The 24,244-nt window shown below is 44.7% G+C and overlaps 1 protein-coding gene across 1 annotated transcript in view; it reads left to right on the top strand.

The window, feature by feature from the left end:
- The first annotated feature begins 1,265 nt into the window (after positions 1-1,265).
- LOC138741281 (digestive cysteine proteinase 1) overlaps positions 1,266-24,244 on the top strand; it is a 50,104-nt gene continuing 27,125 nt past the window's right edge. The window contains exons 1-4 of the mRNA XM_069895094.1: positions 1,266-1,373; positions 4,521-4,577; positions 22,362-22,454; positions 23,919-24,091. Of these exons, the coding sequence (XP_069751195.1) occupies positions 1,331-1,373; positions 4,521-4,577; positions 22,362-22,454; positions 23,919-24,091 (366 nt within the window). The 5' untranslated portion in view covers positions 1,266-1,330. The remainder of the gene's footprint in view (positions 1,374-4,520; positions 4,578-22,361; positions 22,455-23,918; positions 24,092-24,244) is intronic.

Genomic DNA, 24,244 nt, shown 5'->3' with positions numbered 1-24,244 from the left:
GGCGCCAAGATGCACGGTTTGAGGCGATATCAGCCCACTGGCGGTGGTCAATGTGGCAGGCACCAAGAGATTTCTTTAGGCAGTCCTTGTACCTCTTCTTTGGTGCACCTCTGTCTCGGTGCCCAGTGGAGAGCTCGCCATATAACACGATCTTGGGAAGGCGATGGTCCTCCATTCTGGAGACGTGACCTACCCAGCGCAGTTGGATCTTCAGCAGTGTGGATTCGATGCTGTCGGTGTTGGAGATGAAGTCGCTCCAATGAATGTTGAGGATGGAGTGGAGACAACGCTGGTGGAAGCGTTCTAGGAGCCGTAGGTGATGCCGGTAGAGGACCCATGATTCGGAGCCGAACAGGAGTGTGGGTATGACAACAGCTCTGTATACGCTAATCTTTGTGAGGTTTTTCAGTTGGTTGTTTTTCCAGACTCTTTTGTGTAGTCTTCCAAAGGCGCTATTTGCCTTGGCAAGTCTGTTGTCGATCTCGTTGTCGATCCTTGCATCCGATGAAATTGTGCAGCCGAGATAGGTAAACTGGTTGACCGTTTTGAGTTTTGTGTGCCCGATGGAGATGTGGGGGGGCTGGTAGTCATGGTGGGGAGCTGGCTGATGGAGGACCCAAGACACAAGAGCAACTTGTCCGTGAACTACTCTTTGCAGACGATGCCGCTTTAGTTGCCCATTCACTGCCAGCTCTTCAGCGCTAGATGTCCTGTTTTGAGGAAACTGCCGAAATGTTTGGCCTGGAAGTCAGCCTCATTTAATTAGAACAGCTATAAATTACCCCTGGCTATTGGTAATACACAAAAAGGTGGATATTTGATCTGGATGTGGAAAAAATACTGCAGGGCCAAAGGAAAGGGGAAATGAGTGGTGAGTGAATGTCCTTAGAGCCTAGAGGGACCTGGGAAGGCACAGTGAGACGTAAAGAACTTCTCGTGGTGTTGGGTTCGGTGGGAGTAACATTGGTTCGAAAGTACATCTGGCCACTAACTCTGCACGACCACTACTTGTACATTCCGGTGGGAAAAGGTCGAATTTTGGCACTAAAATCGGGTTATTTTTATATTTAAATGCCTACTGTTGGTAACATTTAAAAGTTGAATTATTTTGCCCACTCCTCTCTGACGATTCCGCTCAAAATCCGCCTGGCTGTGCAAGCATTTTTTTTAAGAGGTTGCGAAATTTTGCAGCAAGAGTCTTCCACCGTGCTGATTGGCTGCTGCTTGAGCGGGGCACTTCCTCCTCTATGCTGATTGGTCGACGGATTGGATACTTGGAGAGGTTAGAGTGACAAGCGGAGCAGTCATATGAGGGCGCGGGAGCTCCGGGATGGTGCGTTGGATTGTTACGTTGCTGGCCTGCTGGACAGTGGGTGAGTGACAGCGAGTGGCGGTGGCGAGGGGGAGGGGACAGTGGTGAATGAGGGGGTGACGGGGGAAAGGGGACAGTGGGTGAATGTGGGGGTGATGGGGGAGAGGGAACAGTGGGTGAATACGGGGGAGAGGGGGTGACGGGGGAGAGGGGACAGTGGGTGAATGTGGGGGTGACGGGGAGAGAGGGTGGGGGTGACGTGGAGAGGGGCAGGGGGTGGGGTTTATCATAAAATTACCTTCATTTATTTTATGAACTCACGTTTAAGAAATGCTGTACAGCTCTCTCAAAATGAATTGAAATGTTTATTTTGGGCTTCCAGTTCCAGAGCTATGAAATTGAAAGTAGATTTAACTTTGGGCAAAGCACCCTTGGGTCTGTTTCCAAATCAAATCACATCAGTTGAGAAATTTAACTGGGTTTTTCCTGTTGTGGTTCTTCCCCTGACTCTCACCATCCAACAATGCAATTTGCACGTCCGGGATCTGTTTGAAGATTGCTATGCTTGAGGAAGCTCTGTTTGGAACATTGCAAGGGAATTGATATTTGCATTTTATTTGTTTCAATGACCCTTATCTTGCCCCTCACCCCAAGTCCAAAGCCCGCTGCGCAACTCAGATGGCAAAGTCCTCCTCAGTGACAAAATCTCCATCCTCAACCAATGGTCAGAACACTTCCAATCTCTTTTCAGTGCCAACCGCTCAGTCCAAGAATCTGCCCTGCTCCAGCTCCCTCAACAGCCCTTAAGGCTAGAGCTGGATGAGGTCCTCACCCGGGAAGAGACATATAAGGCAATTGAATAACTGAAAAGTGGCAAAGCAGCAGGTATGGATGGAATCCCCCCAGAGGTCTGGAAGGCAGGTGGCAAAACTCTGCATGCCAAACTGCATGAGTTTTTCAAGCTCTGCTGGGACCAAGGAAAGCTGCATCAGGACCTTCATGATGCCATCATCATCACCCTGTACAAAAACAAAGGCGAGAAATCAGACTGCTCAAACTACAGGGGAATCACGCTGCTCTCCATTGCAGGCAAAATCTTCGCTAGGATTCTCCTAAATAGAATAATACCTCGTGTCGCTGAAAATGTTCTCCCAGAATCTCAGTGCGGCTTTCGCGCAAACAGAGGAACTACTGACATGGTCTTTGCCCTTAGACAGCTCCAAGAAAAGTGCAGAGAACAAAACAAATCACCTTTGTTGACCTCACCAAAGCCTTCGACACCGTGAGCAGGAAAGGGCTTTGGCAAATATTAGAGCGCCTCGGATGTCCCCCAAAGTTCCTCAACATGGTTATCCAACTGCACGAAAACCAACAAGGTCGGGTCATACTCTCTGGACCCTTCTCCATTAACAATGGCGTGAAGCAAGGCTGCATTCTCGCACCAACCCTCTTTTCAATCTTCTTCAGCATGATGCTGAAATAAGCCATGAAAGACTTCAATAATGAAGACGCCGTTTACATCTGGTACCACACGGATGGCAGTCTCTTCAATCTGAGGCGCCTGCAAGCTCACACCAAGACACAAGAGAAACTTGTCCGTGAACTACTCTTTGCAGACGATGCCGCTTTAGTTGCCCATTCAGAGCCAGCTCTTCAGCGCTTGACGTCCTGTTTTGCGGAAACTGCCAAAATGTTTGGCCTGGAAGTCAGCCTGAAGAAAACGGAGGTCCTCCATCAGCCAGCTCCCCACCACGACTACCAGCCCCCCCACATCTCCATCGGGCACACAAAACTCAAAACGATCAACCAGTTTACCTATCTCAGCTGCACCATTTCATCAGATGCAAGGATCGACAGCGAGATAGACAACAGACTCGCCAAGGCAAATAGCGCCTTTGGAAGACTACACAAAAGAGTCTGGAAAAACAACCAACTGAAAAACCTCAAAGATAAGCGTATACAGAGCCGTTGTCATACCCACACTCCTGTTCGGCTCCGAATCATGGGTCCTCTACCGGCATCACCTATGGCTCCTAGAACGCTTCCACCAGCGTTGTCTCCGCTCCATCCTCAACATTCATTGGAGCACCTTCATCCCTAACATCGAAGTACTCGAGATGGCAGAGGCCAACAGCATCGAGTCCACACTGCTGAAGATCCAGCTGTGCTGGGTGGGTCACGTTGCCAGAATGGAGGACCATCGCCTTCCCAAGATCGTGTTATATGGCGAGCTCTCCACTGACCACCGTGACAGAGGTGCACCAAAGAAGAGGTACAAGGACTACCTAAAGAAATCTCTTGGTGCCTGCCACATTGACCACCACCAGTGGGCTGATATCGCCTTAAACCGTGCATCTTGGCGCCTCACAGTTCGGCGGGCAGAAACCTCGTTTGAAGAAGACCGCAGAGCCCACCTCACTGACAAAAGACAAAGGAGGAAAATCCATCACCCAACCCCAACCCACCAATTTTCCCTTGCAACCGCTGCAACCGTGTCTGCCTGTCCCGCATCGGACTTGTCAGCCACAAATGAGCCTGCAGCTGACGTGGACATTACCCCTCCATAAATCTTCGTCCGCGAAGCCAGGCCAAAGAAAAGAAGAAAGATCTTGCTGTCCTCTAAGCAGAAGGATCATCAATCAAAATCCTTCAGAATCTTTTAGACCCCTGTTAAATCTCCTTTTAATCTTTAATTTTGTGAGTAAAGTGACCCAGAAACAGTGTGCTGAAAAAAGAAAAGGTTCACAGCTCAAATGCTGACTGACCATTTCTACCTGTGGATGTTTCCTGACCTGCTGAGACCCTCTAGCAATTCTTTGCTTAACATTGTGCTGTGGTTGTCTGTCACATGGCACTCCCAGGAGAATGTGGCCTGAAGCTGGTGGGAAATGTCACTAATTCCTAGTCCCAGTTTTTTTTATCCGTCACCCTGCTTGTGCTGGTGCTCCAAGTCACAGATCTCTCCACCTTTCTGCCTGAACCTCCATCTACACGATCCACTCCCTCCCCACCCTTACTCAGACACACCTGACCATAGACATGAGTACCGCAATTGATTGAAATCTGATACCATGAAATGGCAATCAAACCAGTGTTATCGAGCTTCAGAAACTGCCCTGAGGCTGCGATGGAATTTCAGGTGTCACTGGTGTATTTGGTGACTGGTGTAAAGGAATACATCTCTAACTAACGTATTTGTTTTGTGTAGTGCTGGATGCCAAACCTTCAAAAGTTCCTTCATTTGGGGAAATTTACCATGTTTCAGGTATGGTGCATGCTTTTTTTTAAATAAATGCACAGGTTTTGCAAATAGAGTACTATGATGTGGAAAAAAAAAGGAAACCTAACTGTTGTAACATGGATTTCATCCTGTTTTTGGCATCCCTTTACCAAAAGTTATTGGGTGTGGAGATTAAAATGTAACAGGAAGGGAATAATGAGAAAATGTCCAGTAATCTTAATTCAAGGAAGTGAGTGGAAACGTGATGTTGCTCTCTCTGTGTTCACCCATTTTGCCAAATCACTGGTTTTTCTTGACAAGCATTTTGATTCACAATATGGAATGTAATATACAGTGAAATCCATATTATCCGGTATCTATCAGGATCGTGGGTGTCAGATATGTGAAATTTCTGGTTGATTGAGGCTCACTCTTCTTCTTTGGCTTGGCTTCGCGGACAAAGATTTATGGAGGGGTATGTCCACGTCTGCTGCAGGCTCGTTGGTGACTGACAAGTCCGATGCGGGGCAGGCAGGCACGGTTGCAGTGGTTGCAAGGGAAAATTGGTTGGTTGGGGTTGGGTGTTGGGTTTTTCCTCCTTTGTCTTTTGCCAGTAATCGTAATTCAAGGAAGTGAGTGGAAATGTGATGTTGTTCTCTCTGTGTTCACTCATTTTGCCAAATCACTGGTTGTTTTTCACAAGCATTTTGATTCACAATATGTAATGTAATATACAGTGAAATCCCTATTATCCGGCATCTATCAGGATCGTCGGTGTCAGATATGTGAAATTTCTGATTGATTGAGGCTCACTCTTCTAATGCCTAACAAAAACATCTGCATTAAAAATACACCATTTAAAAGACAAAAGGCAGTGCAAAATGTAGAGTAATTTGAAAACATAATCAACATTGTAGTCTTTAATTATGAAAAATTCACTTTCATCAGCTCGTTCCCTTAACAAAATTTAAATTTGAACTCCGGTTGCTGGTGCTTCAATAGCATTAAGCTAACTATGCCGTTGTCATAATTAACCCCCTTCCCTTGCGCTGACAATCCGACTCCCCTCCACGCCAGCATCCCGGTCAGGCCCTTGGCACAACCTAACTTCCCTCCATGCCAGCATCCCAGTCAGGCCCTTGGCGCACAGCCTGACTCCCCTCCATGCCAGCGTCCCGGTCAGGTCCTCGGCGCACAGATAAAGCCTTACCAACATACTTAACAATGTAGTAGGCAGAGAGAGATAGGGAGGGATACCTGGCAGGGATAGGGAGACACTATGTGAGGGTATCCCCAGCTCCGAATGGCATGGGCAGGCTCTTTATCCTGGGCGGTGCCATTTTATTCAAATGGACCATTATGCAAACTTCATTCAAACAGCTGCTGTGTGTGGAGCATGACTGAGGTGCTTTGCTGGCTGTACGTTTGCTCTCATCTTCACGGAAATCCTTTTACAATTTTAAACTTATTTAGAACTATTTATTTTAACCTGTATTTGTTTGTTTATTTTGTTGGTTGAGTTTCCAGTTGATTGAGTGCCGTATAGTGGGGATCTCGATCATTAGCTGCCCTGAATGAGATGGATATTGACATTTTTAGGAACATTGGACTGGAAGTTCATCCTGGGTTGTCCATGATAAATGGCACACTTGGCAGGAAAGAACAAACTACAGCCATTCCCAAATATGTGAGGATTAATTTTAACCCTGATTAAATAGAAAGGCTGGCATGTCATAATTGTATAGAACAGAACAGGCTCTTCACCCTATCCTGTCCCTCTTGACTAACTTGGGATTCTGGGCAAGTCCCACTTGTCTATATTTGGCCATGTTCTTCTGAGTCCTTTCTGTCCATGTTGTGCCAGTGTTCCTTTCCCATCAAAATGATAATAAAACCATAAGTCATAGCAGCAGCGATGGAGCCATTCAGCCCATTGAGTCTGTCCAGCCATTTAATCATGAGCTGATCCATTTTCCCATTCATCCCCACTGCCAGGCCTTCACCCCATAACCTTTGATGCCCTGGCTAATCAAGAACCTATCAATTTCTGCCATAAATACACCCAATGACCTGACCTGCACAACTGCCTGTGGTAACAAATTCCACAGATTCACCCCCCTCTGGCTGAAGAAATTCCTCCGCATCTCTGTACTAAGCAGATGCCCTTCGATCCTGAAATTGTGCCCTCTTGTCCTAGCCTCTCCCACCATGGGAAACAACCTTTCAACACGTACTCTTTCAATCCCTTTCCACATTCAAATGTTTCAATGAGATGTCCCCTCATTCTCCTAAATTCTAACAACTACAGGCCAAGAGCTGTCAAATGCTCCTCCTATCATAACTTAAATAAGGAGCCAAAAACTGCTTGCAATGCTTATTCCATCAGTGTCTTGTACAGCCTCAGCATCGCATCTCTTTGAAGTTAGGTGGAATTGTTTCTTTTAAAAATACACTGAAATGCTGGAGGATCTCAGCCAGTCTTTAAGCATCTATATGAGACAAAGATATATTGCCAACGTTTTAGGCCTGAGCCCTTCTTCAAGGAATAAGCAACAAATAAGCAGAATGAGCAAGAAAACAGGAAATGTCAGAAAAGAGATAGTGTTGGTTGGTGGAAGAGTCCAGACCAACAAAAGGTGTTAATTGGAGATGACAAGGGGAGAGGTGAGAATTTATCATGTCTGTTTGAAAGACTGGAAAAAGGGAGAGACAGAGCTGGAGGAAGGTGATGGCGAAGAATTTGGGTGGGGGTTTAACAAAAGCCAAAGAAGTTGATATTAATGCCATCAGGTTGGAGAATACTCATTTGGAAGATGTGTTGTTTCTCCAGTTTGTGGGTGGTCTCAGTCTGGCAGTGCATGAGACAATTGACAGACACGAGAGCAAGGGAATGGAGCCACTGGAAGATCCACGCGGGCAGAGCTGATGTGCTCAGTGAAGCGATCTCCCAGTCTCTCCGATGTAGAGGAGACCACAACAGGAGCACCGGAGGCAGTAGCTGCCTCCTGCAGATTCACAAGTGAAATGTTGCTTGACTCGATAGGACTGTTTGGAGTCCTGAATGGTGGTGAGGGAGGAGGTGTGGGCACAAGTGCAGCATTTCCTGTGGTCACATGGTTAGGTCCCAAGGGGATGATTGTTTCTCTCTCGAGTTGATAAGATAACTATAATACTGAGGACCAGCTGAAAGGACAAAATATCAACTCTACATTGAAATAAGATAGTGATCTGTTGTGTAACTTTACAGATGTTTGATCAGTCCATTGATTGTTTTTTTAAGGAAAATTGAAACAAAGGCTAGAAAATCTCATTATGAAAAGATTGGCAAGAATTTTGTCTGTTTTTTCATTGTTTGATCACACAGTAGTACCTGTACACAACAGAAGTGTCATTTTTTTTGGTGTAAATATTAGCCAAGCAAAGTTTGTAAGAGGTTTTCAGTGAACTTTTTCAAATCAGCTGAGTCTGAGTATCCGTCAGTGAAGTACTGATGCTGGAAATTTAACAAAAACCTAAAACATTCAACAGGCCGAGCAGAAGTAAGCCTCGAAAGTCTACAGACTCCGTGGTTGAAGTAAAAACAACGCTGGAGAAACTCAGCAGGTCAAACAATGTACTTTATGTTGCAAAGGTTAAAATACATAACCGACATTTCTGGCTTGAGCCCCTCATCAAGCTATGAGCAAAATGTAGACAGGCACCTGTAATGGAAGATTCTAACCTATTTTTTAACACCTATTTTTTTAACCTATTTTTTCTTAATACTGTTGGACTCTGGCTTTAATTTATTTACTCTTAATTTAGTCTATGTGTGAACTGAGTCCAGCGCGTTCGTTGAATGAAGTGATAGGAGAAGGTATTCGGTTCAACAGTCAGTTTATTACACCACACAGCACAGCACAGCACAAGAATAAAACTTAACAGAGCTCTGGGTCAGTCTGTTAGTTCATAGGTCACCTGCCAGTGAGCTACTCCCCGAGACTGACCCCTATTGTCCAGTTGGCACAGTTTATATAGGTCAATCTTATCACACAGAACAAAAGTTGTTTTCCCTGCTAGATCTTTTTGCATAAGGGTTATCACAAGTCATCTCCTGTTTTGCAGATTTCTGGGGTGTAGCATTCCCATGTTAATCCTCCAGGCCAGACTATCCTGTTGTTTAGATCTGAAATTAATTCATCCCCAGATATTTCTAATCACCATTCGGTCCCTGTCTGGCCAATTTCTGCTGTTCTCTTTAACACCTCCTCGTGCCTTAATCTTCCTCCTAGACTGGTTTTCCATTCCCTTTGATTCTTGCGGGCCATTCTTTGTTCTGATCTGGCCTGTGTCTCCTGTGCTACTTCCCACCTCCTTCAGTTGAGCATTCCTCCTAAATCGTTTTATGCATATCCTCTCCCTGTATCTTGGGAGCAGCCAATTTTGTTCAGCCAACTTTGCTCCATGCTGTGACAGCCACTTAGCCACATTCCTCTTTCCCTGACTCATGCAGTCCAAATAAACTTATTGATTAATCATTTATTTCATACTGTTTTAACCCCTAGATTCCAACAGTCCCCCTTTTGGTCTCATGAAAATGAGACCAACCACCAGTTAACTTATTAGATAGAGAAATCCGGGTTACATGCTAGGGTTGGCATTTCTGATCCCTTGTAATCATTACACTCTTGAGAGGGCAGTAGGGACAAATACATGCCTTGGGGTCTGGGGATGTCTCTCTGTGACAGCGCTCGTTGAATGAGGCACTGGAGGCAGGGAAGGATGCACGGGATCAGAATCAACGCCAAAACCGCAAATCCAGCAACTAGCACTATAGTATGTATCCATCCCCAGTCTCCAGAGAACAAATTTCCCAGCCATGCGCTGCCCAAGGGTCGCCAGGTCTGAACCGGGACGTGAGCTAATTTGCGAATACCTGAAGAAATCTCCTTTACTGCTTGCCCATTGTCATCGATTTTTAAACAACAATAGATTCTACCATCAACAGTCCCCGGAGTCCAATATGTTCTTTAAAGGGACCCGTTCAGAAAGTTCTTAGTCCGTAGTTGCTCACAGGTTCTCAGTCGCCGCCGTACGAATCTGTTCCAGTGTCCGTGCTGGTGGGTCCGTGGCTGCACACTGACTCCAATGATACCACGTCTCGCCTTTTCCCTGTAGTCGAACCGCGTGGGACGTCCTCTCCACCACTCGGTAGGGTCCTGTCCACCTGGGCTCCGACCACTTTCCCTTGATGACCTTTAGCAGAATCCACTCCGCGACTGAAGGTATCGGTGTTTCCCCTTCCCTGTTGTGAAAAATCTGACACCAGAGCCGTTAGTTTATCATAATACAGCTTGCATCCCATTGAACTTACCTCATTCTTCGTAGTCTGACTTCCGGCTCCTGGTCCCGGGAACTGGTGCCCCGTTCGTAGTTCATATGGAGTGAATCCTGTCACAGAACTTACCGAACTCCTTATTGACATTAATGCCAGAGGCAACGCATCCACCCAATTTAGTTTGGTCCGTGCCTGTACTTTCCCGATCTTACCTTTTATTGTTTGGTTCATCCTCTCCACTATTTTCTGCCATGTTAATGCCTTCATGGGTAAACGTAACATTTGGAGCATTCAGGATCTTTTCTAGTCTCGTCTGCCTTAACGAAGTCATTGTAAATGCTGTGGAGCTCACAAATGCTACAATACTATGTGTTGTTAATACTGTCAGGCCATGTCCCATTACTATGTGTGCCACCTTTTGTAGAATCTTTGCTACTCCTGCTGCATGTCTTGTACATGGTGGGTGTCTGTCTTCCGTTGGGTCTAGTGTGATACTCCCATACATGAGCACACATCTTCCACCCCCTTTTTTCTGAAAAAGAACACCATCAATTGTGTGTGCTTTTTCAGAAACATCCAAAAAGAAAGGTAGTTTATAATTTGGAATCGCCAAATCTGTAGCTGTTGTAAGAGCTTGCTTCAATAGAATAAAACTCATCTCAGCCTGTGCAGTCCAATCCAGTGTAGCTCCCAGGTTCCTCATCCCCTGCTCATTCACCAAAGTTCGCAGTGGATGTGTCAATTCACCATACGATGGGATAAACTGACTACTATAACCTGACAAACCCAAAAACGAAAGCATCTCTTTAACTGTCTTTGGTTTTGGATGATGTAGTATTGCATCTGCCAAATAGGGGTGTAATCTGACAGTTCGAAGGTCATGGGATCAACCTGCTGACAAAAACCCACATCTGCTGATCCCACTGACCACAGGTTCTCAGGGAGAGAGTCTAGCATAGGGGCTGAGTCGGGGTGATCCATCTTCTCCCTACCATGAAATCGTTCAATCTGTCTATGCTCAAGGAGGACTTGATCATATGTAATGGACCAAATTCTGTATGCCTGAGCAGATGAGGAGCACTGCACTATCGGTATTTGGGTGTCAGACCAGTCCCTTAGGGACTTCAAGTTCCGACACATCGGTCCCAAATCTTTTGCCTGATGAGTAGTGCCAATTGCAAGGGTGACATGAGGAATGGCCTCACCTGCCATCTCATACCATTCCAGCTGTTCAGATGTCAGTGCCACCGCAGCGGCCACTCCCTCCTTTCCTATCACTATGTAGTCCGAATTAATTTCCCATTGCCTGCCCTCTACCTCTTCATAAAAGGCATGCTGATACATTTCATCCCCATCCCTATCGTAAAAGAGGGTCATATGGGGAGGGTCCGAGGGAGGGGTATACGGGTGTAACGTCTGGATCCACGGCTTCCATTGATTATAAAGCTTTAGCAGCCCTCCCTTCTGTGGGTCCTCAGGTTGCAGCAGCCCCCAGTAAATGTCAGCCCATTGTCCCTCAGACGCGGATCCTCCAGCTGCCGCCAACAACATCTGAGAACTGGAATGCAGTGTAGTTATTGAACAGTTCATAGACTATCCATTTGGAAAGGTGACCTCTATTCCGCTGGGTCCACAAAGGATCGATGCTCCGCACTTGACCAACAGGTCTCTGCCCAAGAGATTGGTAGGGCACCTGGCTGACAAAATGTACTGATGTGTAAAAGTCTGTCCTGCCACAGAAGTGACTAGTGGTGTAGAAAACGGCAGATTTTCTGGTGTACCCGAGAACCCTAACAGCTGGACGCTAGAGGATGATGTTTTATCTTGAAATTCAGTGCCAGTGAGTGTTGAAAATCTGGCTCCCGTATCCACTAAAAAGGATACTTCCATGTCCATAACTTTAATCTGCAGGAAAGGGTCTGCCAACCTAGCCTGCTTGTGGGTGCTCGGGCTCCGTCACTGTGGGCAATATTGCTCCTCCTCTGTCAGCAAAGGGAATTGTCTCCTCGGAGCTAGAGCCGCATAGGGTGCCTGATGTACCGGGGGTGGCACTGACGATCTCTGGGGCTGGACCCAAGGCTCCTGTTGTGGTGGTCCATAGCCCCTTGCCCCCGGGTCCCGAGGCTCCCAAACTAGGGGACAGTCTCTCTTCAAGTGTCCTGGCTGACCGCATCCAAAACATACGGCTGGCTGCCTTCGTGGAGCACTCCGAACTCTCCCTCTTACTCGGAATCCCCCCATTGGACCTCCCATTCTGCCCCCATCGGTGGGACCCGGTGCCCAATATGGGGCCAGGTGCCAATTAGTATCATTCCCTTGTGGTGGCTGCGGTGGCTGCTGAATCATCTGGTTCGCACCCTTTGAGGAAATCTTTTTTTTTTCCTCATTTGCCTTTTGCCTAGCCTCTGCCAATTGAAGCTTAAGGAGTTGCACTTGTGCCGACTCAGTAGTTTGTTTGTCCTCCTTTTGCTTAGCCCTGTAACGTTTCATGTGATGGGTCAAATGTTTTTCCCATTGCTCATTCGAGCAGCCAGGAATATCAGGGTTATTCTCTAATGCCTCCCTAACTACAGCTGGCAGTCCACTCGTTACTGCAGCCCTAAAGAGTGTAGTCTGCAAGGGATCTGTGGCTGGGTGTACTCCTGCCTTATCAGTCCAACTCTCCCTACACTGACTCAAAAAAGTCGAGATCTCCTCATCCTCCTTTATGGAAAAGGTCAGGGACTGCATGACACCGGGGGGAACGGGAAACTTATCTGTCATTGCCCCTCCTATTGCCGTAGCATGGTTGGCAAATGGCTCAGCATCGAGGCACCTAGTGATTCCTGCGATCATTTCTACCTGCTGAATCTCCCACAGCCCAAGCTGTTTCCCCAATAATGCTCTCCAATCCCCTATGGCTATCTTATGTCCCATCGTAAATTGGCAGAACTTTCCCATCCACGCTCCACCTCCCTCAGTCGGAGGTGGCATTTTGTCCAAAATACAATTCATGTCAGTGAATGAGAAGGGTTGATACCTTTCCCCAATTTGCGGACCCTCATAAATTAGCAGCATCTGTCTATATCTTTCTGGAAGCCGTACTTCCCCCCTTTCCCGCAACGCATATCCCAAAGGGAAGCGAGGGTTCTCCTGACCCTGTCTTCTGTGTGTGATCATGCTTCCCTCTCTGCTTCTCCTAAGTACAGTAACAGCCGGATTTTTTCAAACCCTCGTGGAACCTTCCCCTGATTCTGCAGCTCTCTCCATATCTGTTCGTACCGTGCCATAGCCTGTACCTCCTCTCCCTTCGGTACTCCTCCCAGTAATTGATCCCTTGTATTTTCCCACTGTCTGTCTACAGATGGGGGAACTCCTCTGTCTTCCCCGAACTCTTGCCCTACATCCCTTATTACTCCTTCCATCTCTGTTCCGATCTTTAACCCTTTAGAGTTCGTGATTTTGACACCCTGCAATCTACTTCGTCCCTTCCCACGTTGTATAACCACTAGATGACCAGCAGCTCCCTGAAAACAGGTGTTCCCCTTCAGGGATGATCAGAGAGAGAGCCAGCTGGGGGATTATGTGTCTCGTGGTTGTGTGAAGTGTCTATTGTTTGTTTTGCGGTTAGTCTGTGTATACTGATGCCTCACTGTGTGACTGCCTATCCCCACTGTGTTTCCCTGATCCGTATTCTAAATACCTTGCCTCTATGCCCTCTCTACCCTGTAAAACAGTACAATCTGTAACCTCTGCTACCCCTTTTTCAGAAGTACTTAAAACATCGAGAGTAATACAGTGATATACACAGCAACAATACCAGTGTGCATGAAAAAACAGTTAAATGCCGAACACCTTATACAGATACTTATTACTATTATGGTACACGATTCTTAAACAAATACTTATTACACACTATAGAAACAAATAACTATAACACAATACACCTTATACAGATACTTATTATACACTACTATGGTACACGATTCTTAAACAAATACTTATTACACACTATAGAAACAAATAACTATAACACAATACACCTTATACAGATACTTATTATACACTACTATGGTACACGATTCTTAAACAAATACTTATTACACACTATAGAAACAAATAACTATCACCCCATACACCTTATACTACTTGGCCAAGTGTCTAAATCTACCTCTCGAGATTGCTACAAGGGGCTCCAACCCCGTACTACTAGAGGGACCTCAACCTCCTTAGAGGGATTCCAACCGGACCTCAACCTCCTTAGAGGGATTCCAACCTTTTCCTAGAGGGACCTCAACCTCCGTAGAGGGATTCTAACCTCCTTTTCCTCGAGGGACCTCAACCTCCGTAGAGGGATTCCAACCGGACCTCAACCTCCTTAGAGGGATTCCAACCTTTTCCTAGAGGGACCTCAACCTCCGTAGAGGGATTCCAACCTCCTTTTCCTAGAGGGACCTCAACCTCCGTAGAGGGATTCCAACCTCCTTTTCCTAGAGGGACCTCAACCTCCGTAGAGGGATTCCAACCTCCTTTTCTTCGAGGGACCTCAACCTCCGTAGAGGGATTCCAACCTCCTTTTCTTCGAGGGACCTCAACCTCCGTAGAGGGATTCCAACCTCCTTTTCCTAGAGGGACCTCAACCTCCGTAGAGGGATTCCAACCTCCTTTGTTTTATTCTTGTCTTTAACTAGGTCTTTTGCAGAGTAGTGACAACACACAATTTTATCTTTGCCAATAGCAGAACTTCGTTTGAACAGGCGTCTGCTTACCTCCCTCTGTTGAATGGTCACTTGTTGTTATCATCACACCACAATCGACCGGTGTTTCGTATCTTTTCTTCCGTCACTTCTCCATCTTCATCACGTCGGGGTCACCAAATTGTTGGACTCTGGCTTTAATTTATTTACTCTTAATTTAGTCTATGTGTGAACTGAGTCCAGCGCGTTCGTTGAATGAAGTGATAGGAGAAGGTATTCGGTTCAACAGTCAGTTTATTACACCACACAGCACAGCACAAGAATAAAACTTAACAGAGCTCTGGGTCAGTCTGTTAGTTCATAGGTCACCTGCCAGTGAGCTACTCCCCGAGACTGACCCCTATTGTCCAGTTGGCACAGTTTATATAGGTCAATCTTATCACACAGAACAAAAGTTGTTTTCCCTGCTAGATCTTTTTGCATAAGGGTTATCACAAGTCATCTCCTGTTTTGCAGATTTCTGGGGTGTAGCATTCCCATGTTAATCCTCCAGGCCAGACTATCCTGTTGTTTAGATCTGAAATTAATTCATCCCCAGATATTTCTAATCACCATTCGGTCCCTGTCTGGCCAATTTCTGCTGTTCTCTTTAACACCTCCTCGTGCCTTAATCTTCCTCCTAGACTGGTTTTCCATTCCCTTTGATTCTTGCGGGCCATTCTTTGTTCTGATCTGGCCTGTGTCTCCTGTGCTACTTCCCACCTCCTTCAGTTGAGCATTCCTCCTAAATCGTTTTATGCATATCCTCTCCCTGTATCTTGGGAGCAGCCAATTTTGTTCAGCCAACTTTGCTCCATGCTGTGACAGCCACTTAGCCACATTCCTCTTTCCCTGACTCATGCAGTCCAAATAAACTTATTGATTAATCATTTATTTCATACTGTTTTAACCCCTAGATTCCAACAATACCCAGCTCTTGGTTCTGTAGAGCTGAGAACCTTTTTTTAAAAACTTGCAGCTTTGGGTTCTGCAAGGCTGAGAACCTGCTTGTGTTTTAGAATCAGCAGACATAAGCAAAATTCCACCAAGGGGCCAGAGCTGCAGTTATCTGACGAAAGGACATCTGTGTACCAAGAACATTTAATCTTCCTGCTTGTTTTGGTCACAGACTGTCAGAGGCCTAGCCTTGATGCAAAATAAACCATTGTATTCAAAGTGATAAGCTGAAAATTATGTTATTCGTTAGAAGCCTAGCATGCTAGCTTGCTTGCTTATCTTTCTTGCTGTGCTGGGAATAGGCGCTTGGGTTAGCAGTTTTTGGGTAATATAAGTCATGGTCCCGCTGCTGAAGTTAGGAGACTCTCCGAGAGGTGGCAACTTCTCTCAGCAAGAAGAAGAAGAACTTCTGGAGTCCAGCCAACGTCCCGGTCAGGGGAGGTGGAGAAGCTGCTACTGGCGCTCTGACAACCTACTACAAGTGTGCAGTCGTTGCCTTGCTTCGGCAGTTGGGACCAGTCCAAGCATTGATAAGTATAGTTGGGAAGGGCTTGCATATTGTAGTGTGAAATCAGCTTTTGAATTTGTAATAAACATTTGTATAAACTGAACTGCTCTCGGTGTGTGTGTGTCTATTTTCTTTCGGTAGTTCAAACACTGTGACCAATCTAAAACGAACAAAATGAGAGGTACAAGTTTACCCAAGACAGCACCCGATTCGGGCACCTGCCTTCATTTTGCACATACATTAATGAAGGGCTCAAGTTTGAAACCTTGGTTATATAAAGTACACTATTTGATCTGCTGAGTTTCTCCAGCATTGTGTTTTTACTTTATAACTAGTCAGTCAGTGCAGGTGACCTCCACGCAACAACTAGTCAGGCAACAACTTGTCCACAGAGAATTCACAAATTCCAATATTTGAAAGCCACAATAAAATTCACTCTTGCAGAGTTTGAGAAATGAAGAAAATAAATTTATTTTGTAACTGCTTGTTCTTGACATGTAGAGATGATGCACTTTGCAATACAGACTTCTTAGGAAAACCTAAGAGTCTCTTCCCCACCCCCCACCACTGTCACATTACACATGGGTACCTGTATCTGTGGAATGAGAAATGGTTAATGTTTCCAGGCCTTCATTGGAACTGACAAAGTTGCTCAAAGTATCTTTATCAAATTCTTTGAATTCTATGTTTTGAACCTTTGTTGGACCGTGTAGAATGAGAAGTGGCGAGTTATATTGAAGCAGTCTGACCTCAGAAATGTGAGGGTAAACCTGACTCACTCTGGCTTTGCTTCCAACAGTGCGGATCCATGCTGAAGAATGTGGGCTTCAGCTGGTCTCACCAGTTGTCCTTCTTTGTGGCAGTTGCTGAAATTGTGAAAGGGGCTGTGATGATTTCAACTGTTTACCAAACAACCCTATAAAATGTCGCAATGAAATGTAATGGTGCCATAGAACATTACAGCACAGCACAGGGCCTTTGGCCCTTGATGTTAAATTTAAATTTCAATGAAGCATGGTAACTGGCCCCCAACTTCATGCAGCTCAATTACACCCAATAAATCCAGACTTCCGGTTCATTTTGAAGGGTGGGCGGTAACCTGAGCCCCTGGGGAAAACCCACGCAGTCACGGGGAGAACGTACAAACTCCTTACAGACAGCGCGGGATTGGAACCCTGGTCCTGACCACTGGCGCTGTAACAGCGTTGAGCTAACTGCTGTGGTAACCATGCCACCCCAATATATTCCTAGGGTTGTGCTGACCTATACATTCCTACCAGAAAAAATCTAAACCCTTCCTACCCCATAACCTTCTATTTTTCTTTCATCCATGTTGCTGTCTAAGCCCCTAATGTTTCAGCCTCCACCACCATCCTGGCCAGGCATTTCAGGCACCCACAACTCTGTATTTAAACTTACCCCTGATGTCTCTCCTAAAGTTTCCTCCCTTCACTTTGCAGAGATATTCCCTGATGCTATTCCCGACCTAACCATGCCTCTCAGAATCTTGTAGACCTCTATTAAAATCTCCTTTCATCCTCCTTCACTCCAAAGAAAAAACGTCTCATCTCTTCTAATCTTATAAGAATTATTTTCCAATCCAAACAACATCCTGGTAAATCTCCTCTGCACCCTCTCCATAGCTTCCACATCCTTCCTATAATGAGGTGACCAGAACTGAACACACTACTCCAAGTGTGGTTTCACCAGACATTTGTAGAGTTTCAACATAACCTCTCGACTCTTTTTGAACTCGATCTCCCGACTAATGAAGCCCAGTAGACATCACTGAATTATCAGGTTCACTGAACTGATTGTTCGCTGGGCAGAGACACGGGCCTTGCTGCAGACTGAAGTGTATCGGAAGTGTATGGGACTTTTTATTTTGTCATGTTCACTTCTTCCAAAGGTTCAGCTTTGTTTTGGATCACTTCCTGAGAAGACTGAAACGGGCAAGGCTACCGGCCACCATTATGTAAACCTATAGGAGCTCTATCGAGAGTGTCCTGGCTGCATCACGGTGAGATGCGGTTCTTCAGAGAAATTGATCGGAGGTCAATACCCAGGATCATAAGAGTGGCAGAGAGGATCATTGGGGTCTGCTTTCCCCCCCCCCCCCCCCCCACCGTATGTGATCTACTGGGATCATTGTCTGAATAGGGTGGGCAAAATCATTAAGAACCCTTTCCATCTTGCATACAGTATCTTTCCGCTGCTCCTGCCAGGGAAAGAGATACAGGAGGATCAGAGCTTCCCAATGACAGTGAGAATGCTGAACAACCAAAGGAACTTGTATAATCAGATGACCATAAACTTGACTTGACCTTCACATCACTGAACTTGTGGCTGAGCCACTGATTTCCACAGCAGTGTAGCAGTATTAGAGAACCATTGGTCTTCATGTCACACTGCAAGTAGCTTGGACAACCTAAACACAAGTATGTTTCTGGGCTACTTCAATTTTAGCAGCAGATGGAAGATAAACTGCTGCAAATCTAGTGGTTTAGTCATGAGCACATGATATTTTAAAACAATCGTAAGACTGGATTTGAGGAAATGAGATTGATTTCAATTTCATCTTGAAGGATTGCTCAGAGAGCTAGATGCGGTGGGCATGTGGCTGCCTTCTGAAAAGCTACAATCATTTCCTGCATATGGCACTCTTGCATATCTAATTGTTGCATGGTGCTTTGTAGGAGCATTATCCCAACATTTAGCCACAAGGGTGTTCCAAAACTTGTTTGGGAAGAGGCTTGTGAGGAACAAAGTTTATTGTCATCTGATTGTACAAGTACAGAACAACCTGATGAAACAGCATTCTCATACATTCATACAAACATAACACATATACAGACCAGCAATACATATGCAGAACATATATTGCAGTGCTAGTGGCCTGGGTTCAAATCTGGCGCTTTCTGTAAGGAGTTTGTATGTTCTCCCCATGTCTGTGTGGGTTTCCTCTGGATGCTCCAGTTTCCTCCCACCCTTCAAAATGTACGGGGGTTGTCGATTAAATATTTGAAATTGGTTGGCATGGGTTTAAATGGCAGGAATCAGTTTCTACCATGTTGTAAATAAAAATTTTAAAATTTGTATGAGTCATTCAGCATTCTCACTGCCCGTGGGAAGAAGCTGTTTCTCCAGTACCAATGCTGGCACTGGTACTCCTGTATCTCTTTCTACACTGGAGTAGCTGGAAGATACCTCAGATATACTTCAGACTGAGTGCAAGGTGATAGGGGTCCTCAATGATTTAGTGAATCCTCTTCAGACAATGATCTCTTCGATCACGTCATTGTTGGTGGGGGGTGGGCTGAGGGAGACTCCAGTGATCCTCTCTACCACTCTTATGGTCCTGTGGATTGACCTCTGATCCATTTCTCTGTAGCAACCATACCATTCTGTGATGCAGCCGGTCAGGATGTTCTTGATAGAGCTCCTATAGAAATTTGACGTGATGGGAACCAGTGAAGGAGGAGAGAGGTGGAGGTTAAAGAAGAAGATTGCACAGTTGGGGCCTCTCGCTCTCTCTCGCTCATTTCCCTGTTGTCTTGCAACTCATTCTCTTTCTTGTAGCCATGAACCTCTGGATCATTTTGCCCACACTCAGGATAATGTACAGTGACCAATTCACTTGCCAACTGAATATCTCTGGGATGTGGGAGGAAATTGGATCACCAGCGGGAAGCCCAATGGTCGTGCAGAGAAAAAGAAATGACCACATTGGGAGATTAGGATTAACCCCAGGCCACTGCACCTGTGGGATTATAAACATATAACAATTACAGCATAGAAACAGGCCAACTTGTCCATGCCGAACACTTAATCCCACATAACCCAACTAACCTACAGTCAACCTGTAACCCTCCATTCCTTTCCCATCCATATACATATCCAACTTCTCCTTAAATGCTAATATCGAGCCTGCCTCCACCACTTAGTCTGGAAGCTCGTTCACCCAACACTCTCCCCCTCATGTTTCCTCTAAACTTTTGCCCCCTAACTCTCATCTCATGTCCTCTTGCTTGTATCTCTCCCTTTCTTAAAGGAAAAAGCCTTTCCACTTCAACTCTATCTATACCCCTAATAATTTTAAATACCTCGATCAAATCCCCTCTCAATCTTCTACACTCCAAAGAATAAAGACCTAACATTTAACCTTTCCCTATAACTTAGACTCTGTAACCTCAGCACATTTGAGTAAATCTTCTCTGCATCCTCTCTAATTTGTTGATATCTTTCCTATACTTTGGTGACCAAAACTGTACAAGTTTAGACTTGCCAATTCCTTGTAAAATTTTAACTTAACATCCCAGCTCCTATAAGCAATGCTCTGACTTCTAAAGGCCAACATAAAGTTTCTTCACCACCCTCTCAACATGTCTTCACCTTCAGGGAATTATGTACCATTATTCCTAGATCCCTCTGTTTTATTGCACTCTTCATTGCCCTTCCATTCACCATGTATGTCCAATTTTGATTAGCCCAACCTCACACTTATCTGTACTAAACTCCATCTGCCATCTTTCAGCCCACTCTTCTAACTGGCCTAAATCCCCCTGCAAGCTTTGAAACCCTTCTTCATTCTCCACAGCTCCACCTATCTTAGTATCATCCCCATACTTACTAATTCAATTTACCAGTAATGGACTCAATACTGAACCCTGAGGCACACCACTAGTCACTAGCTTCCAATCTGACAAACAGTTATCTATCACTACTCTCTGGCATCTCCCATTCAATCATTGTTGAATCCATTTTATACTTCAGTGTTAATGCCTAACGATTGAACTTTGCTAACTAACCTTTCCTGAGGAACCTTATCAAAGGCCTTACCAAAGTCCATATATACAACATCCAATGCCTTACTCTCATCATCTTTCCTAGTAACCTCCTCAAAAAATTTGATAAGGTTTATCAAACATGATCTTCCCCTCACAAATCCATGTTGACTGTTTCTAATCAAACCCTGCCTATCCAAATATTTATATATACCATTTCTAAGAATGCTTTCCATGAACTTATCCACCTCTGATGTCAAACTTACAGGCCTATAATTACTAGATTTACTCCTAGCACCTTTTTTAAACAATGGAACTACATGAGCTACCCTCCAATCCTCTGGCACCATCCCTGTTACTAATTACATTTTAAATATCTCCATGAAAGCCCCTACTATTTCTACACTAACCTTCATCAAGGTCCTAGAGAATATCTTATCAGGACCTGGAGACATCCACATATATTTTCCTTAAAAGTGCTAGTTCGTCCTCTTCTTTAATTATCATAGTTTCCATAAATTCCCTACTTATTTCCATTACTTTACACAGATCAATATCCTTCTCCTTAATAAATACTGAAGAAAAAAACCAATTCAAAATCTCTCCATGCCTAGCATCCACTCTCATCCTCTAGGGGACCAATTTTATCCCTCACAAATATATCTGTAGAAATCCTTTGGATTTATTTTCACCTTACTTGACAAAGCAGCCTCATATCACCTTTTAGCCTTTCTACTTTCCTTAAGATTCTTTTTACATTCTTTATATTCCTCTTACACCTCATTTACTTCATGTTGTCTATACTTTTTGTACACCTCTCTCTATTTCTGAACCATATTTCCAGTAACCATTGAAAACCAAGGCTCCCTAAAACTTTTAACTTTTTATTTCATCCTACAAGAACATACTATCTCTATGCCCTTAAAATTTCACCTTTGAATGCCCTCTATTTTCCTTCTACATCCTTCCCATAAAACTATCCCAGTCCACACCTTCCAAATCCATTCTTATCTCCTCAGAATTAGCCTTCCTCCAATCAAAAATCTCAGCCCTGGGTCCAGACCTATTTTTCTCCATAATTATTTTGAAACCAATACATTTTCCACCTTCCCTGGAATGTTGCCCAATTATCTACAAATCTAAAGCCCTCTGTCCCGCACCATGTTTTCAGCCACGTGTTTAGCTCCATTACTTTTATAATTCTATTTCTTACCTCACCTACAACATGGCACTGGTAGCAATCCTGAGATTGCTGTCCTTGAGGTCATGTCCTTTAACCTAGCTCCTAGCTCCCTAAACTCGCCATGCATGACTTCCACAACTTTCCTCCCCATGTCATTGGTCCCCACATCAACCATGACATCTGACTGTTCTCCTTCGGCCCCCACCCCCCCTCAGTAATCAATCTGTATTATCCTGTACCCTTGCACCAGAGCAACATACCATGAGAGATTAATTTGTTCCAGCGTGCAAATAGGATGGCACTTGCTCTAATGGATGACATTGATTTTCCTCTTGTGGTTTAAAAGTTATATTCTTTACTTACAGGAATTCTGTCGCTACCATATACTGAGATTGAAGAACCGTTTGAAGCTTGGTACAATGTGACAGGCAAGGTCAGCCGTATTGAGTACTATCAAGGTATGGTTCTGCTGTACTTTTTTTTCTAGTTGCAAAATGTCATGAGAATTGCCCTCATGGAAATTTTGAGAGAGCATTGTGTTTCTGTCACTGCTATCCCATGGATTAAGAAACATCAGTCTGAAGACACTTTCACATAATGATTATGAGACAGGAAATCTTTCTTCTTGTCCAAAGTCCAGTGGGATAGTGTCTGTTTCTAGGTAGTTTCACCTCACTCTGGAAGTTTTGACCCTTCCCAGCATGTATCAACTTTGCATTGGGGTGTACAGGATAATGCCCCTTAAAGCCTTGCAGGGGAATCTGTATCGGGTTGTCCTGGGCTGATGGTGTTTGGCCAGTCCTAGGGCAATCTGACTTGGCCAATGACAGATGTGTACAGTGAGTCCTTTACCTGCCTTTCATCCTAAAAGATCGTGGCACCACCACTAAGGCAGTTAAAAACACAAAGATGGGGAAACCTAGAAGGTCATCAAGCATACTATCATACAGGTATGTTTTTGCTCATACCTTGATGACGGGCTAGCACCTGAAATGTTGGCTATGTACCTTATCTTTGCGATATAAAGTACACAGTTCGACCTGCTGAGTTTTCCCCAGTGCTTTTACTTCAATCATGGTGTCTGCAGACTTTCACGTTTTACTCCTCACCACTATCACCAAGGCCTTGATTCCCTGACCCTGTGATCTCCTCACTCTGCCATTTGGTGATTATCGGTCCTGATCATTGTAATGCTTCTCTGCATCTCCTCTATCTCAGAACGAGATCAAGCCCCAGCACCAGGCTTTGCTCTTGTCTCTTCTTTCCTCCATTCTGTAGCACCCCATCCCCAACTTTTCAGTTGAATATCATCTTGACGTGAAAATGGATTATAATCCTGGGGCGTGCTTGTCAGATAGATGGCGATTGAGAAGGCAACTCATCATCACTTTGTCAACAGATAAGGGAAAGGGCAGTAAAGCTGCTCTGCCAGTGAGACACATAGCGGGAAGGTGAATGAAGAGAAATATACACAGCTGATCCAATTCTGATGGGGGGGGGGGGAGAGGTGGTATATGAAGGAGGGGCCAGAGTAACAGACATAATGTATTCAGTTCAATGGAAAATGTACAAGCCTTTTTTTTGTATTGTGATGGGTCCCAGGATGTAAACATTTGCCAAGTTTACCCTGTGGATCCATTGTTCTTGTATCAGTGGTGGAAAAATGTATCATTTGACTTCAGCTCTTGGAGTTTTCAGGCACCAATTAAAGTCATATTTTATAATCTGTTAAATAATTTGTGTATCTTTGTTGCTATTTTAATTGTTTTGGCTGAGGGTCTCAACACAGCAGAAATCATTTTTTAAAGGTAGTTGATGGTCTGTGGATGATGTACTGAGACTGAGCTTGTTGCAATTTCAGCAATTTATATCACCCTGGTTATTTCTTGTCAGATTCTACAAATCCTCTCCCAAATTAACAGGTCAGGTTATAACATTGCAGCACGGATTTGAAAAGCCAGCTGGAATAAGTTACAAGATTTCCCCTGAGACCACGGAAACTGAGATAAATGTCATCAAATGTTTCCAAGTGAATGGCACCGTCGATGATCCCATCCTCCCACAGAGTCTCTTTCCAGACTTGGAAGGTTTTCAGGTAAGGAGACGATGACAGAAAGAAGCTGAAAAATGAATTCAAGTGCCTAACTCTCAATGAAAAGAATAAATTATTCTGAAATTTTTGTACATTTACTTTGTAAGCACAATACACTACAATATGCTGTGTATGATGTATGTGGGTGCACTGTGG

This window comes from Narcine bancroftii, chromosome 8, assembly GCF_036971445.1.
Source record: "Narcine bancroftii isolate sNarBan1 chromosome 8, sNarBan1.hap1, whole genome shotgun sequence".
Taxonomy (NCBI): Eukaryota; Metazoa; Chordata; class Chondrichthyes; order Torpediniformes; family Narcinidae; genus Narcine; species Narcine bancroftii.
This window is presented reverse-complemented; position numbering and strand designations above follow the sequence as displayed.